Below are 18522 nucleotides of genomic sequence, written 5' to 3' on the forward strand. Positions count from 1 at the left end.
AACATTTCTCGTGATGATAAACTTCAAAATTTACAAAATAAAATATATTTGTAGTCAGTCTGGCCCTGTTCACGCAGGTGATCGGCCACAACTCGTACTCCTAACTCATGTGGGATCACCTTGTAGAGGCTCTCCATATCGATAGTGACAAGCCAGTATGTGTCAATTAAACTACTCGCGTTATCAGTTAGACACCCACATCTGGAGATGATGGGATGACCAGGAGGATGAGTTAAAGACTTATAAACTTTAGGTAGGGCATAGAAAGTTGGCACTTTGGGTTCCTGGACATTAGGAAAGGTCCAGGTTTATCAACAAGATTATTTTTAGAGTAGGCTTTAGCAATAATAATAATTCTATATTCATTACAATAGGATTCAATAGCCATTCGAGAGATTGGTCTATACCCATAGGTGTGCTCCGCCTATTGCATTAGGGTGTGCACCCCAAAGCCCAAACACACACTACCGATCACTCACCATGTTCATTCAGAAAGGAAAGGGGCCGGTAAATTACATATTTATTGGCCCCTTCCTCCCTCCTAAAACATCCCAGCAGCAACAGCCAATAGGAGAGGAGGGAAGCTGGCAGGTCTGCGGGGGAAAGATGGGAGCCAGGGCAGTAGGGGGAATATGTGCTGCACAGGGGGATTAGGGTGTGCCTGGGCACACCTGCCACACCCTGTGTGCACGCCTATGTCTATACCATTCTTGATTTTGGAGAATACATTGACACATTTATTCATAACTGATATGATCCATTACCACAAGGTTTCCACCCTTGTCAGCTGGTTTAATTATAAGTTCAACATTCTTTTGTAGCGATAACCTCTCTCCACCTCTTAGAAAGGCGTTATCAGGAGAGGACCTCGACCAGGTCATCTCCTCCACCTCTTTGGTGATTTTTTTGCACAAAGGCTCAGGTGTTGTGATTGTTACCTAATGAAGGAAAATATTTTACACCTCATTCCTCTACCTATCTAATCAATGGATGCAGTGCTAATAATTAGTTTGCCCATGGTTATAAACTCCTTTATTATTTTGTGGCAATTACATTGTGTGTGCGGATTTCTGCCAGTCACAGGTTGTCGCGCCCCTCCAGCCAGTGTCTTAGAATAAGAGGGAGGTGAAGGCTCCATTAATCTACAATATCCAGCCCCCATTGTGTTAAGCTGGTTAGTGAGCATGGAGCAGGAGGAAGGGAGTGGGCTGTCATTAAAGCAGGGGTTCACCCTAAAAACAATTTTCTAACATTACATTGAGCTCAGTCTTGACATTGACAGTATGCCGATTTTTTTTTTTTTTTTTTTTTTTCTGTACATACCTCGTATAGCTATTTTCTAAGCTGGCTTCCAGGTAGTGAATCCCGCGGGAGTGGGCGTTCCTATGCAGCAGTTAGTGATTGACTTGATGACAAAAACTACCCTCCCGTCGCATAAGGAGCGTATACGGCGCCTGCTCACCGACGTTCGGCTTCTTTGGGCAACTCGTGACGCTCCTTATGCGATGGGGGGGGAGTAGTTTTTGTCATCACGTCAATCACTAACTGCTGCATAGGAACGCCCACTCCCGCGGGATTCACTACCCGGAAGCCGGCTAAGAAAATAGCTATACGAGGTATGTACAGCAAAAAAAAAAATCTGCATACTGTCAATGTCGAGACTGAGCTCAATGTAATGTTAGAAAATTGTTTTTAGGGTGAACCCCTGCTTTAACCACTGTGTATACACCCACGTGTGACTCTATTGTTACATGGGCTGCTCAGATGTGCTAGGGTGAAAATGCTCAGTATGGTAACTCGCTGAAAACTGAGCATGTGCAGAGTTGCCACCACAGGTGCAAAATCCCTATCTGAAATGGGGGCTTGAACAGATAGATGGGGGGGGGGGGGGATAGAAAGAGCAGCAGGATCAACCAGGTTGTTGTTGTTTTTTTTTGAAGAATGCAGAAAATGGATCTCATAGTGACTGACTATGAAATGCATGTAATACACCATTTATTGATCTTCTTTATAATGTGGGTTTAGTGCAGTGCTTCTCAAATAGTGGGGCGAGCCCCCCTGGGGGGCCACGAGGCTCCGTAAAGGGGGGCTCGTGTGACCTGGCAATTATCCCCCGTTTCCAGCCAGTGGCGGCCAGGGCCGGCCTTTGCAATGATGTGTGTGGGGATGCTGATCTGCACGGCACCCCGGCGCTGCAGAGGGGGGGGGGTGGCGCCGACGCGCCCGAAGTGTCTGACACTGTCTGGTCCCCTTGGCACGCACGCCCTCTCTTCCTCCCTCCTCCGCGTCTCAGGTCAGGTGGTCAGGTGGTAGCGCGGCACCGTTGCATGCATGCGTAAAGCATGCAGTTCAAATTCTAACGGCGGGACCAGGACGGGACTGACAGACTGCCGCCTTACACAGTGCGCTGAAGAAAAGGTAAGGCCGCCCGTCCCCTCCACCTTATCCAGCAGGCTGACAGGTGTCATCCCTCCTCCCACCTCACCTGTACTCCAATGAGGAGGGCCAGTTTATAAAAAAAAAACTTTAAAAAAAAAAAATGTCAAAATTGATCTTTTGTTGAAAAAAAAAGGAAAAAAATAAAACGCAGAGGTGATCAAAAACCAACGCGCAGTTATCAGCTTAAAGTGGAGGTTCACCTAAAAACCGTATAGAGCAATAACAATTTTATAGACAAAAGATACTATTTACAGTCGCGCGGGGGGCCCCCGAAATGTTTTCTTCTTCCTAGGGGGGGCATGACCGAAAATAATTGAGAAACACTGGTTTAGTGACACTTTAAGCTGGGTACACACTGGCCGGAAATTGGCTGGCTGAGCTGGAACCCTGCCGACTTTCAATCACTATGTACAGCTGTCTGACAAGCAGGTCTATCGACAGTCTTTTGATGAAGGAGCATGCTGGAAAACCAGCATCTGATCAGAGCTTGCAGCCAATGACTGTAAGCGCTGATTAGTGTATTCTAGTGGGGAGTCCCTCTGTCAGAATACAATGGCACAAAGACACAGCAGGGGAGTTCGCTGCACCAACGATGATTGTGATGGTACAATAATTAGTTATTTTTTTTATTTAGCCCACTGGGTTGGGGAAAAAAAAAACTATGTGTGCAATGTGTATCGGCTTTAGTCATCCTAGTGTTTTACTTTGTTTATTATAACATTTTAGGCTCTCTTACTTTCAGACACTAAGCCGGTTCACACTGCGGCGGCACGACTTCGGGGGCGACTCTGCAAGACGACTTCAGAGGCGATTAGCAAAATGACTTCTGTATAGAAGTCAATGCAAATCGCCCCGAGTGGCCCCAAAGTCGTACAAGAAGCCTTTTCTAAGTCGGAGCGGCTTGCGTGACGTCTATTAGAACGGTTCTATTGCATAGAATGGGACGCGACTCAGCTGCCTGACGAGTCGCCCCAGTGTGAACCGGCTCTGAGCTTTCTGTTATGGTAAGAGGAACAAATATATAAATAATATTTATAGCATGCTGCTACAGACTGATTACAAACTTGTCAATGTTACAGGAAGTTGCTGGTTCCGTTTTTATCTCTTTTGCAGGGTGTGATCTAGAATAGAGCTGGACATATGGAGCATTACACAGCTGGCTCTGTTCAGTTTTTCTGCAGGGTGTGTCACCATTTTTTCCAGGGACAGTGTGCCTGCGATGACGACAACTATAGGATCTTCTTATTTTTGGCACTGTTTTAACAAAACACTTTATTTGGCCTTTGATGGTAAAACCGTTTTACTACATGGCAATTTTAGGATTCAATCACACCATGTTTTTTTATTGCTAAGAAAGTATAGATGTGAAGTCAGCCCTGTGGTTTCTATCATTTTAAATCTAAAGCAAACATTTCTCTGTTGTGGAGCTAAATCAGCCCTGGAAGGATTTGCCCCATTAATGAGCAGGCCATTTCTTGCGATACGGCACTGCGTCGCTTTAACTGACAGTTGCCACTGTCGTGTCATGCTGTACCCAAACAAAATTGATGTGTGTTTTTTTTTTTTAGAGAGATGTGTGTGTATGTGTATATATGTGTATATATGTATATGTATATATATGTATATGTATGTATATGTGTATATATATATATATATATATATATATATATATATATATATATATATATATATATATATATATATATATATATATATTATAATTTTTTTTAACATATATACATATTTAACATATTTTTGGTAAAAAAACATTTATAATCGTATATTGGTTTGTGCAAAAGTTATAGCGTCTACAAAATAGGCTATATTTATTTTTATTTTTTTAATACTTGTAATGCCGGCGATCTGCAATTTTTATCCGCTTTAACACTAGGGGGCGATCAAGGAGTTAATTGTGTTCCCTTGTGTGTGTTTCTAACTGTAAGTGGATGTGACTGACTAGAGAAGGAGCCAGATTGCTGTTCCTAACTAGTAGGAACAGACGATCTGCCTCCTGACAGAACATCCCTGTTCTGGCTCTAGGGGCTGGCGGACATCAGGCCTGCTGGCCACATACATCGGGTCCCCTGCCGTGCAGTGGGAGCACACCTGCTATAGCTGTTTAAAGGGCCGATGTACAGCTACGGCGATTTGCGCAGGAGAGCCAAACTGCCGCAGTAGAATGACGGCGGCTAATCAGCTAGTGGTTTACACTGCATTTAGATTTAAAGTGGTTGTAAACCTCAGACATGAAATATGAACAAAGCATATTCCTCTATAGTGTGTACTTGTCTAAATTAAACATATTAAGTGGTTGTAAACCCTTTACAACCACTTTTTGCTACAGGTAAGGCTTACCTGGAGCTATCCCCTGTATCAGCATGTGCCCACTTCATTGGCACATGCGCACTGAAGCAATGGCATGCTCGTGCCGTTGCTTCAGCTATGCCATTACCGGCGGCTCCCAGCCAATCACAGCGATGTCATTGCGGCGCTGGCCAGATAGGTGTACGAGGGCCGCTGTGGGGGCTTCGATCTAAGGTAAGTGATTTTGTAATGAGCTAGTATGCAAGCTCATCTTGCAGGGTTTTTTTTTGGGATGGGGGGGGTTTAAGTGGGTTTACAACCACTTTACATTTCTGTCTACTGCTTCATTCTTCTGCAATCGGCATGAGAAAAAAAGTGACAGGGGAGGGACCTCCAGTTGATTAACAGCCTTAGTTCTGTATGCTGTGTGAAGGTGGGTGTGTCCCTTCCCTCCAATCAGCTCTCAGAGCTTTCCTCACTGAGCTCTGCAGAGTGTTCTGCGCCCCCTTTTTTTTCCCCAAACTCTGAAACCAGCTTATAAATTCAGCACTTTGGCTTTAATAGAGGACTGCAGATAGATGGCTATAACTTATGTAGGAGGATTTGTTTCATCTCTGGGTATCACCTGAGGAAAGTCCTTTCACTAGGTATATGTAAGGATTTACAACCACTTTAAAGCACAGTTGTGAAGAAAATGTTGCCAGGTTTAAGCAGTTTTTTTTAAATTGGTTTAGTTGTCATTGAGGTTTGCTGCTGTTTATCAGTTCCCAAGCAAAGTAACAGAGAGCCTACTAAAGAAATTGTTACGGATATCTTTTCTGGCCTGCATTAAACTTCCTTCACCCAGAACATGTTTATTATGTAAAACGAGGTAGCTTATATGATTCAAGCGGAAGTGATAACCACATGTTTTTGTTGTTGCTAAGACATCCACAGTTGATTTGGAATAGATGTCTTCATCACTCTCTTCTTCACCCCCTGAATTAGTCATGAATGGAATATTTGTAAAAAACATGCCACATAGTTGTAGTTCATAGCGGTTCTTGTTAACTGATAATTGGTGGTTATGTGCTACCCATAACAAGCATTTCATCAAAGATGACTGTAAGGGTTATTCTTTTAAGTATGATAAATGTGAAGTCCAGCTTGTAGCCTAATGTTAAATGTTTACTTGTCATTTCTGATTTGTAATTGAGGTTTTTGCATGACGTGTGTGTGTGTGTGTGTATGTGTATATATATGTGTGTGTGTGTGTATGTGTATGTGTGTATATATATATATATATATATATTTCCATCCTTCTTTTTTTTTTTTTTTTCTCTGTAGGAGTTAACATTTTCAAATAAATACATTTTTATGTAAAAGACCTCTGATATTAATAACACATCTGTTCTCTCTATTCTACATTGTGCTTGGCTAATGTGTTTTTTAAAGCGTTCTCTGATACATCTGCTCTTTGATCTTACAGCATAAGAATGACGACCCAAGTAACACTTGAAGATGCCTTGTCTAATGTTGACCTGCTTGAGGAGCTGCCTTTGCCTGACCAGCAACCCTGCATTGAACCACCTCCCTCATCACTGTTGTATCAGGTATGTCCTATAGATTCTGTTTTGGTGTATACCTAGGGTCTGCCATCTAATAAATGTAAAAATCTGAGCCTATATGAATAATTACAAAGTTAACCACTTAAGGACCGCCTAACGCCGATTAACGTCAGCAGAATGGCATGGCTGGGCACAATCACGTATGGGTACGTCCTCTTTAAGTGTCCAGCCGTGGGTCGCACGTGCGCCGCCAGGCCAAAGCTCCGTGACCGTGGGACCCGATCGCCGCTGGTGTCCCGCGATCGGTTACAGGAGCAGAAGAATGGGGAGAGGTGTGTGTGTATATAAACACACCTTCCCTGTTCTTCACTGTGGCAATGTCGGTGATCGTCTGTTCCCTGATGTAGGGAAAGACGATCACTGATGTCACACGTCCAGCCCCGCCCCCCTACAGTTTGAATCCCATGGTGACCTCATATGTGTTTCTATCTCACCTTCACTGAGATCCCTTCATTGGTTGCCAGTAAAAGATAGAATCACTTTTAAGGCACTCTGTCTGACACATAAGTGTGTTCAAGGAAATGCCCCCCAATATCTATGCGAAAAATTAAAATGTCACAACCCCAATCGCGTTCTGCGATCCACCAACCAAAATCTACGCCAGATACCCAAAGCCAGATACAAGTCCAAAGGAGAACGAAGATTTGGAATCCAAGGATCTAGACCAGTGTTTCTCAACTCCCAGTCCTCAAGGCGCACCAACAGGTCATGTTTTCAGGCTTTCCATTACTTTGCACAGGTGATTTGATCAGTTTCACTGCCTTGGTAATTACCACAGCCATTTCATCTGAGGGAAATCCTGAAAACATGACCTGTTGGGGCGCCTCGAGGACTGGAGTTGAGAAACACTGATCTAGACTATGGAACGCTCTACCAACCAGCATCCGGTTGGAGGTGAATCGCCTGCCCTTCAGAAAAAAACCCATCTTTTCTGAGGGCAAAAGTAGGGAAAGGATACGAAGCGCCCAGAGGCGATTCAGTTCGCATGTGTTGTGCTATATACGTTTCTCACTCACTCAGGTCACACTTAACCCCTACAGCGCCCCCTAGTGGTTAACTCATCAACTGCAATTGTAATTTTCCCAGTAATTGGTGCATTTTTATAGCACTTTTCGCTGTGAAAATGACAATGGTCCCAAAAATGTGTCAAAATTGTCCGATATGTCCGCCATAATGTCGCATTCACGAAAAAAATCGTTGATCACCGCCATTGGTACTAAAAAAAAATATTTAAAAAAATTTCATAGAACTATGCCCTATTTTTTAATCGCTGTAAATTTTGCGCAAACCAATCGATAAACTATTATTGCGATTTTTATTTTTTATTTTTTTACCAAAAATATGTAGAAGAATGCGTATCGGCCTAAACTGAGGAAAACTTTTTTTTATATCTTTTTTTGGGGATATTTATTCTAGAAAAAAAGTCAAAAATATTGCATTTTTTTCAAAATTTGCGCTCTTTTTGTTTATAGCGCAAAAAACAACAACGCAAAGGTGATCAAATACCACCAAAAGAAAGCTCTATTTGTGGGGAAAAAAAGGACGCCAATTTTGTTTGAGAGCCATGTCGCACAACTGCGCAATTGTCAGTTAAAGCGATGCAGTGCCGAATCACAAAAAGGGGCAGGGTCCTTAACCTGCATAATGATTTGGGTCTTAAGTGGTTAATTTAGCTATTCCTTTGTTCCTGGTAGCCTCTCGCTATTAAGGGTACCCTTTTAACCACTTGACGATTGCTATATATATATATATATATATATATATATATATATATATATATATATATATATATATATATATAATGTGTATATGTGTGTGTACGTACAGTCTCACATTATTTTAGATGCACTGCTATTTCTAGAACCCGTGTTATTTGTAATTTGTTGACAATAAATAAAAAATTGGTAACAAATATAGCTTCATATGTAAAACCAATACTGATCATACAGTGCATAAACACTTACATTTTGTAAAACAATAAAAAACGGAGTTCATATGAACATATATTAAAAATTGTATATAGAAAAATATAGTAGAAATTAGTCCCCACAATGTAAGTGCTTCATAAATACATACTCGCCAAGATAGCTGCAGCATTGGTCCGATGCTGCAGCTGTTTCTTGCTGCTCTGCACCGAGAACGGAGTAATCAAAGTTCTCGGTTCTCTGGAATGCTCTGAACACAGTGAGGTGACTGTCGCTGCCCTGCCCCTCCAGCACTCACTGGAGCGCCAGACTGGAGAGGGGGTGTGAATGGCTGGCTCAGGCTCTCAACGGCACGCTGAGATGCTGAGCCAGCTGCCAGTCAGGTCCCGGCAGAGCCTGGACCAGCTCTGTGACGTCAGCTGACAGCGGATTTTAGCCCGCTGTCATCTGTATCTGGGTCACAGGAGTTCATAACTGATTGCACTCCTGTGATCCACAGGAGAAGTAAAGCCCAAAGAGCTTTGGACAGCCTTCCCCTTTTAAAGCCTAAGTTTAGTAAAAAGAGAAAAAAAAATGAGCACAAGGGACATTACTTACAATTTGTGTCATGAATAATTTGTGTTGCTGCTTTAGTGGAAATGTTTCGTAGTCTGATTTTTCCCCACCCCACCACCCCTGTCGCAGCAATCTTCTGGTGCGGCGGAGGTTAATAGATCTGAGGGGACCTTTCCTATATACTCAAATGTTCAGAGTATTGCTAAATTATCTGTCCCCTGCTCCATTCATAGAAACTGTGCCCTTGGCTTCTGTGAATGAAATGTGATCTATGAGTGGAGGAGGGGCAGATTAAAGAAAGGTCTGACTCCTCCATTCATAGATTGTGTTTTTCTTTTTTGATTCTTAGAATCTCTAGTACAGCTTCTATGAATGGCACTTTTGATGAGTGCGTATGACAGGCCCCCCAGCTCTATCAACCCCCTCCTCAATGGTAGATTACAGTGACAGGGGGAATAATGAGACAGAAGATTTCAAATAAAGCAGTAGCCAGCAACATAAAGGATACTTACTGATTGTGATGTCCCTTATGCTGATTTTTTTTTTTTTTTTTACTAAACGTAGGTTTTTAAAAATAATGTAAATATGAATGGTTGGGTTGCATTAACGGACATCATGTGCAGATCAAAATTCACTCCTTTGATAAATGAAGTGTGTGTTTTTTTATTTATTTTTTGTTTTATTGCATGTTCTTAGGGTAGTTCTTTTTTGTAACTCATGTCCCAGTAATGAACAAAATGCTTAATGTTGTATATATTTGTGTTTTGTAAATTGACAGCCAAATTTTAACACTAACTTTGAAGACAGAAATGCCTTTGTCACTGGCATTGCAAGATACATTGAACAAGCAACTGTCCATTCTAGTATGGTAAGCAAGAGCTCTGGCTTTTTTATTTATTTTCTATTGTTTATCTGTTACTTTGAATGTTCAAACCAGAGCTATAACATTCTTTACTCCTGAAGCTCCCAGCTGGCCACTGAGATCTTCAGGCAGCTGGCTCACTGGCTTCTTTCATTGGCTGGGCTGGCCTGAGATGGTGTCACTCCTGCGTGGAATTTTTCATCTCGACATACCAAATGGTACAATGAGCTGTGTGTGCACAACTGCGTGTACAAGGGTGGACAGGCAGGTATTGCAGAAGAGATGCAGAATGTCTTTTCAGCATTAAAAATCCTGCCTGTTTCCTAACTTAATATTTTTTCATGAAGATCCACTTTAACCTGCTAGACATTCCAGGACAGATACTTCCCACCCAGGTCAGTTCTGACATTTCTCACCTACGCTACGTATACGTGTTTTTTGCTAGAAAATTACTCATAGCCCCCAAACATGATGTGTTTTTTTTTTTTTTTTAACAGAGAGCCTAGAGAATAAAATTGTTGTTGCAATTTGTCACATGGTATTTGCGCAGCGATTTTTCAAACTACATTTTTTTTGGGGGGAAATAACATTTTCTGAATTTTAAATGCAAAAAACACAATACATAACCCATTTTTTGTTTGTAAAATATAAAAGATGATGTTACTCTGAGTAAACAGATATCTAACATGTCACGCTTAACCATTTGTGCACGCAGGTGAAATCACATGTGGTGCAAACACTGTTTTTTTACATATGCGGGCGCAACCTTAGTATGCATTCGCTTCTGGCCTCCCAGGGTCAGAAATGGCCGGGGACCATCCTGTCTTTGGCCAGCTCTGTGATAACCCGCCGCTGGATTGGATCTCCAGCTTACCAATTAAATGGGGGAGCCCAGAAAGGCGCCCATGAGCTGTTGCAGGTGGCGGGATGCCCCTCCTGCTGCCTGTAGAAGCCATGCAGCAGCTAATTGGCCGCTAGGATGGATTTTACAGTGTAGGAATCACCTTCTGAAAACAAAATGTATCTAGATGATGCCTGTAGCTGCAAGCATCATCCAAATATAGACCATTAAAGTCCACCACCTCATACGGGCAGGAAATAGTTAAAGATGAACTCCAAGCAAACTGTTAAATCTACAGCAGTTAAACACATTAGTGAAATGCCTCATCTGTCAGAGAATTTGGTATATTTTCCAGTGATCTTTGTAATTTCTGAATTTTATGTCTGTTGCGGCAGTACATAATTGCTGACTGGAATGGTTAGAGGGTGGCAAGCAAAATGGACCTGGTTTTATGACTGTGTTGGCAATATATAAGTCAGTGATTTGAAATGTTTTGTTTTAAGCAATGGCTTTATCTGTATTCATGTTTAGTTGGGAAACAATGCTAACATTGTTGTTGCTGACATTTTTCTAGAAAGTAAGCAGAGAATTAACCGACTCTTATGCCGCGTACACACAATCATTTTTCGGGTTGTAAAAAAACGTTTTTTTTAAATGTCATTTAAAACGATCGTGTGTGGGCTTCAGAGCATTTTTCGGGTTCTGAAAAAACGAAAAAAATTTATTCGAACGTGCTCTATTTTTTCACAACGTTTTAAACAATGTTGTTTTTCAGGTTGTAAAAAATTATCGTGTGTGGGCTTTAACGACATGAAAAACCTGCGCATGCTCAAAAGCAAGTTATGAGACGGGAGCGCCCGTTCTGGTAAAACTAGCGTTCGTAATAGCGTAAGCACATTTATCACGCTGTAACAGACAGAAAAACACGAATCGTCTCTCACCAAACTTTTACTAACACAAAATCACAAAAAGCAGCCCAAAGGGTGGCGCCATCCAAATGGAACTTCCCCTTTTATAGTGCCGTCGTACGTGTTGTACGTCACCGCGCTTTACTAGAGCATTTTGTTTTCACTATCGTGTGAAGGCAAGGTCGTTATAATGATGAAGTTATAAAAAACATTGTTTTTTCTAGAGGCTGAAAAACTTCGTTTTTTTACAACCCGAAAAATGATCATGTGTACGCGGCATAACACATCAGACATTCTGGAATAATGGTCATGTTCTAATTCAGGCTTAAGTGATACCTGGACAATGTTTGGGGATAAAAATTAATTGCATTTTTAGTTTTTTATGTTTGCTTTCTAATAGATTTTTCAATAAAGCGATTTTTGTAGGCTAAATTTAATTTTTTACGGTCTAGTAAAAGCCCTAGAGGCTCACATTAATGGTCCTTGTATTGAAAGACCTTTCTGTCATTATGTTGAACCTCGCTATACTAATGAGTGAGAGGGCAACTGACCAGGGGTAAGGTTACTCCCTGTAAGTTTGTTCACTTATTTTTATAATTATATGAAAAATAATTGCAGCTTACCTTGTGTTGGTGTTTATTAAAAAAAAAAAACATGAAATTAAAGCATTTTGTCAGTGGACTGGTGAAAGAAATACTGTATTAATTAACTTTTGGGCTTTTATAGAATGAAATGTTGGAAGAAGGACAAGAGTATGCAATTATGCTGTACACATGGAGAAGCTGCTCCAGGGCTATACCGCAGGTAATGACATAAACCATGCTTCTATGCCACATATCACATGCCAGGTCAGAATATTTTTTTAAGATTGTTTTAGTGCAGTGCTGGATGTGTAAAATGATTGAGGATGTGAAAATTACAAGAGCAATGGACAGGCGAGATAGGTTAAAGAACAGACACAATCTCTTTCATTAACATGCATTCTTGTATTCAAACATTGACAATATATTGGCTGTCTGAGGTACAGTTAATTTAAAGGGAACCTGTCTTGGCTTCTCTTTGCTGTTGTGACTCCCATCCAGTGTTTAGGGTTTCTGTTTCTGACTCTTTGCTGTGCTGGCATTTCCAGGGTAGAACATACCTTTTGTACCATTATTCTCAGTGACTTGCTTGCCCCGGTTTAAACAAAGGATTCATAGAGCACTATGATTTGAATAAGGTGTGTGTGTGCATTTTACCTTTTGAGCTATGAGATTTATAAAGAACAAATCTTGCTGGCTGCATTTGCCAGATTAAAAAAAACATAATTGAGAGAATAGAAATATTTATTAAACCATAATACATTGTCTCTAATCTAAGGCTGCTTTCACACTGAGGCGCTTTGCAGGCACTATAGCGCTAAAAATCTTTGCAGCACTGTAGGAGTGTTTTACACCGCTCCTAAAGCGGCCCTACCCATTGAAATCTATGGACACCACCGCCGGCAAAGGGGTTAAAATCGCCTCGCTAGTGGCTGAAAACCGACGCAAAAATTACAGTAAAGAGCCGCTAAAAATAGCGTTGCTTTACCCCCGATGCCCCCCCCCGCAGCCTAAAAAATGCAGTGGATGGGTCCTTTCATTTATATCCCTGCCATGAAAAACGGGTAGATTTAAGTTTACACCATTGGAGAGGCTTGTTTGCACACTTAAGACTGCGGTAAATCATTCTCTACTGATCAGTGGCTTAAGCTGCGTTTATTTTTTTTTTAGACGCATTTAATCAATGGCTGTTGGATACAGTGACGTGGTCATTCTTGTCCTTATATATATATATATATATATGTGTGTGTGTGTGTGTGTGTGTGTGTGTGTGTGTGTGTGTGTGTGTGTGTATATGTATGTGTGTGTATATATATATATATATACATACATACATACATACATACATACATACATACATACATACATACATACATACATACATACATATATATACACATTTTTGTAATTAACCAGGTTGTTGTGCATTTGTTCAGTAGCAGTCATAATATGCTTGTTATGTTTGTTATTTTTATATATTGGTCAATAAAAAACACATTTGTAATTCTTTTCTTTCCATGTAGGTGAAATGTAATGAACAGCCTAATCGAGTGGAAATCTATGAGAAGACAGTGGAAGTATTGGAACCAGAGGTCAACAAGCTGATGAATTTCATGTATTTTCAGGTACTTGTTTTTATGCTACTTTAATTGCCATATTTGTAGCTTTCAATCTTTAATCTCTGGGACGGTTTTAAAACCTCTAGCACTTCCAGCTTCTCCATTGTGGTTACGTTGGAAATACCAGTGATGTCCTTTTAGTCATGTTATTTTAGGCATCATTGAAAGTTCCCCGAGTTCTGGTGGCCAAACTTAAACTGGGCCAGCAGCATAAATGACTGCAATAGTAATCTATGCCTTGCTAATAACAGCAAGCAAGAGTAATCCCTATTAAAGGAGAACTGTTGTGCCCTGATCTTATTAAAAAAAAAAAAAAAAAAATGTGAAAGTAGGGTTTAAAAAAATATAAAAATACCATACAATGCTTTAAGTCCAATCAAAGAGTTTTTTCCTTTCAAAATAATAAACCTACATTTTGATGCAAGTTGGCATGTCTTAACCACTTAACCCCCGGACCATATTGCTGGTCAAAGACCAGAGTACTTTTTGCGATTCGGCACTGTGTCGCTTTAACTGACAATTGCGCGGTCGTGCGACGTGGCTCTCAAACAAAATTGGCGTCCTTTTTTTCCCACAAATAGAGCTTTCTTTTGGTGGTATTTGATCACCTCTGCGGTTTTTAGTTTTTGCACTATAAACAAAAATAGAGCGACAATTTTGAAAAAAAATTATATTTTTTACTTTTTGCTGTAATAAATATCCCCCAAAAATATATAAAAAAAACTTTTTTTTTTCCTGAGTTTAGGCCGATACGTATTCTTCTACATATTTTTGGTAAAAAAAAAATCGCAATAAGCGTTTATTGATTGGTTTGCGCAAAAGTTATAGCGTTTACAAAATAGGGGCTATTTTTATGACATTTTTATTTAATATTTTTTTTTTACTAGTAATGGCGGCGATCATTTATTTTATTTATTTATTTATTTATTTTCTCCGGTACTGCGACATTATGGCGGACACTTTGGACACTTTTGACACATTTTTGGGACCATTGGCATTTTTATAGCGATCAGTGCTATAAAAATGCATTGGATTACTATAAAAATGCCAGTGGCAGTGGAGGGGTTAACACTAGGGGGCGGAGAAGGGGTTAAGTATGTCTCTGGGTGTGTTCTTACTGTGGGGGGGGGGGGTGGCCTCACTAGGGGAAATCACTGATCTTCTGTTCATACATTGTATGAACAGAGGATTAGCATTTCCCCCCCTGACAGGACCGGGAGCTGTGTGTTTACACACACACAGCTCCCGGTCCCCTCTCTGTAACGATCGATCGCGTGTGCCCGGCGGCGATCGCGCCCGCCGGGGATGCGCGCGGGAGTTGGGGGCCGCGCCCCTAGTTGCCTGCGAGAGAGCCGACGTGGAGCTACAGGCTCTCGCGCAGGAGAGCCAACCTGCCGCCGTAGAATGACGGCGGCAGGTCGGCAAGTAGTTAAAGAAAAAGCTCAGCTCTTGTAACATGTTACACCCATATTCGGGGGGGGGAAGATGTTACGGATGCACTGGCCCCTGATCCCCCCGTTCTGACAACTAGCGGGGGATATTCTCTCTCCAGCCCCCCTTTAACTGTCACACTCTGCAAGAAACGCGCCCTTGCTGGGCTTCGCCCGCCCTACCGCATCATCCATTCACGGTGTTCTGTCGTTTTCAATAAACTACCACTACGCTGTGGAGTTCTGTGGTAGTTCATTCCCTCTTCCTGTCAGTTCATATCTGCTTGCCTGTATGAGGAAAGAAAAACTACACTGCATCTAAACACCACAAACACAAATTAATTTTTATTATACAAAGCAAACTCCCTCATCCACCCATGTATCGATGCTTTTATTTTGTTGAGGAATCACTTTGAAAAACAACCCCTTAGTCACAGCCAAAAATACTATAAGGGCAAATGATTCATGTAGCATTTACGTCCTGGAATTCATCTGCTCTTAGCTCAAACATGCTTGAGATTGTGCTTAGCTGAGAAAATCTATCCTTCCCTCATGATGTATGACCTCCTCCGCCTTTACTAGAAAGCGGAAAGTAACTGAAGAAATGTAAAAAAAAAAAAAAAAAGTTGAATATAAAATACGTTCCCATCTATTTACTAATGCTAGCAGCATGAGGATTAAAAATTATCAATGTTGATTGGGAGCGTGAAGTTCCGCTTTAAAGGAAATATAATTTACCTTTTTTTAAGGGTAAATGCAGCTGGGAAGCAATTTTCTACAGTGCTGTCAATTTAACCACTTGGGATCCTCGCGCCGTCTATTGACGGCTACAGCGGGGATCCCAAAAGCCAAAGTGCCGTCAATTGACGGCCGCCCCTTTGGGCGGTCCCCGCGCGCGCTCCAGAGCGCGCAGCGGGGAAATTTTGTTTTGGCCGTGTCCCTTGGACACAGCCAATTAGAGATCGCCGCAAACGGCCAATCAGAGTGGCCGTTTGCGATGCGATCTGGGCGGCCAATGAGAGGAGATCTCAAATGTAAACATATGAGATCATCTCTCATTGCCGCCTCTCCCTCCTCACACAGAGACAGCGTGTGAGGAGAGAGAAGTGAGTGAAATAAGTTACAGTGTTACAGTTACAAAGTGCCTGCCATCCATCCCAGTCCCATCCACCAGTGCCATCCATCCCAGTGCCATCCACCAGTGCCATCCATCCCAGTGCCATCCATCCCAGTGCCATCCATCCCAGTGCCATCCATCCCAGTGCCATCCATCCCAGTGCAAGCCATCCCAGTGCAAGCCATCCCAGTGCCGCCAATCAGTTCCCACCCGTGCTGCCAATCAGTGCCCGCCTGTGTGCCAATCAGTGCCCGCCTGTGCCGCCAATCAGTGCCTGCCTGTGCCGCCAATCAGTGCCTGCCTGTGCCGCCAATCAGTGCCTGCCTGTGCCGCCAATCAGTGCCCACCTGTGCCGCCAATCAGTGCCCACCTGTGCCGCCAATCAGTGCCCGCCTGTGCCGCCAATCAGTGCCCGCCTGTGCCGCCAATCAGTGCCCGCCTGTGCCGCCAATCAGTGCCTGCCTGTGCCGCCAATCAGTGCCTGCCTGTGCCGCCAATCAGTGCCCGCCTGTGCCGCCAATCAGTGCCCACCTGTGCCGCCAATCAGTGCCCGCCTGTGCCGCCAATCAGTGCCCGCCTGTGCCGCCAATCAGTACCCGCCTGTGCCGCCAATCAGTGCCTGCCTGTGCCGCCAATCAGTGCCCGCCTGTGCCGCCAATCAGTGCCCGCCTGTGCCGCCAATCAGTGCCCATCTGTGCCGCCAATCAGTGCCCGCCTGTGCCGCCAATCGGTACCCGCCTGTGCCGCCAATCGGTACCCGCCTGAGCCGCCAATCGGTACCTGCCTGAGCCGCCAATCAGTGCCTGCCTGTGCCGCCAATCAGTGCCCGCCTGTGCCGCCAATCAGTGCCCGCCTGTGCCGCCAATCAGTGCCCGCCTGTGCCGCCAATCGGTACCCGCCTGTGCCGCCAATCGGTACCCGCCTGAGCCGCCAATCGGTACCCGCCTGAGCCGCCAATCGGTACCCGCCTGTGCAGCCAATCGGTACCCGCCTGAGCCGCCAATCGGTGCCCACCTGTGCTGCCAATCAGTGCCCACCTGTGCTGCCAATCAGTGCCCACCTGTGCTGCCAATCAGTGCCCATCAGTGAAGGTTTAGCACACACCAGCAAAATGTCCAAAAGGTCCTATTCCCTTCAGGAGGCTTTCCAAATAATTTCTGCCCCCGACGAGAGCAACGTGGAGCTCTCTCTTTCAGAGTCCCTTTCCAACTCTGATTCGGAGTTTGACGTCGCTTATGAGCCAGCCATCAGTAGCGCAACACTGAGTGACTCAGAGGAGGAAGATAGCCGGCCGGCTAAACGAAGGCGTGAGGAGGCAGTGCCATCCACCAGCACCGCAGTGCCATCTGCCAGCACCGCAGTGCCATCTGCCAGCACCGCAGTGCCATCTGCCAGCACCGCCGTGCCATCTGCCAGCACCGCAGTGCCATCTGCCAGCACCGCAGTGCCTCGGCAACAAACTTCCAGGACCCATGCCAGCCTTCCCTATGCCCTTCAGAACCCCTTGTGGCTTCCTGCTACTTCAGGAGAAGCCAACATTCCCCCTTTCACGGCCCAGCCAGGAATCCAAGTGAACACGGAGAATTTTACCCCACTCGATTATTTTAACCTCATGTTTACAGAGGACATGCTATCTGAAATTGTGGCCCAGTGCAACCTATTTGCACAGCAATTTATTGCAAACAATCCCACGTCCTACTATGCCCGTCCCTTCCAGTGGAGAGACCTTACGTTGGACGAGTTCAAAATTTTTTTAGGCCTCACATTTTGTATGGGACTCAACCCAAAAAACACTTCACGTGCCTTTTGGTCCAAAAAGCCGATCTACCACATGCCCATCTTCTCCACCATAATGCCCAGAGCCCGATACTTTGCAATAATGAGATTCCTACATTTCAACGACAATACCCAGTGCCACCCCCGAAATCACCCAGATCATGACAGGCTCTTCAAAATCCGGCCCTTACTCAATTATTTTTCCGAGAAATTCCCCCAATTGTACACCCCGGACCAACACATCTGTGTGGATGAGTCCCTTATCAAATTTAGTGGCAGACTCCAAATAAAACAATTCATGCCCAGCAAAAGAGCCCGCTATGGTGTGAAGGTCTACAAATTGTGTGACCGAGTCACAGGATACCTGTATGCCTACAGAGTATACGAAGGCAAGGACACCCAGATCAATCCCCCTAATTGCCCAGACTACTTGGGATCAAGTGGCAAAATTGTTTGGGAACTAATCAACCCCCTATTAGACAAAGGATACCATCTATACGTAGATAATTTCTACACCTCTCTTCCCCTGTTCCACAACCTGCACCGGAAGCAGACGCC

General features: G+C 43.4%; 1 protein-coding gene across 2 annotated transcripts in view; it reads left to right on the plus strand.

Annotated features, from left to right (window-relative positions):
* CYFIP1 (cytoplasmic FMR1 interacting protein 1) overlaps nt 1–18522 on the plus strand; it is a 129641-nt gene that overhangs the window by 23335 nt on the left and 87784 nt on the right. For both annotated transcript variants that reach the window (XM_040336300.1, XM_040336299.1), the window contains exons 2-5: nt 6212–6335; nt 9609–9698; nt 12168–12245; nt 13546–13647. In XM_040336300.1, coding sequence (XP_040192234.1) covers nt 6219–6335; nt 9609–9698; nt 12168–12245; nt 13546–13647 — 387 coding nt within the window. In that variant the 5' untranslated portion in view covers nt 6212–6218. The remainder of the gene's footprint in view (nt 1–6211; nt 6336–9608; nt 9699–12167; nt 12246–13545; nt 13648–18522) is intronic.

This window comes from Rana temporaria, chromosome 2 (assembly GCF_905171775.1).
Source record: "Rana temporaria chromosome 2, aRanTem1.1, whole genome shotgun sequence".
NCBI lineage: Eukaryota > Metazoa > Chordata > Amphibia > Anura > Ranidae > Rana > Rana temporaria.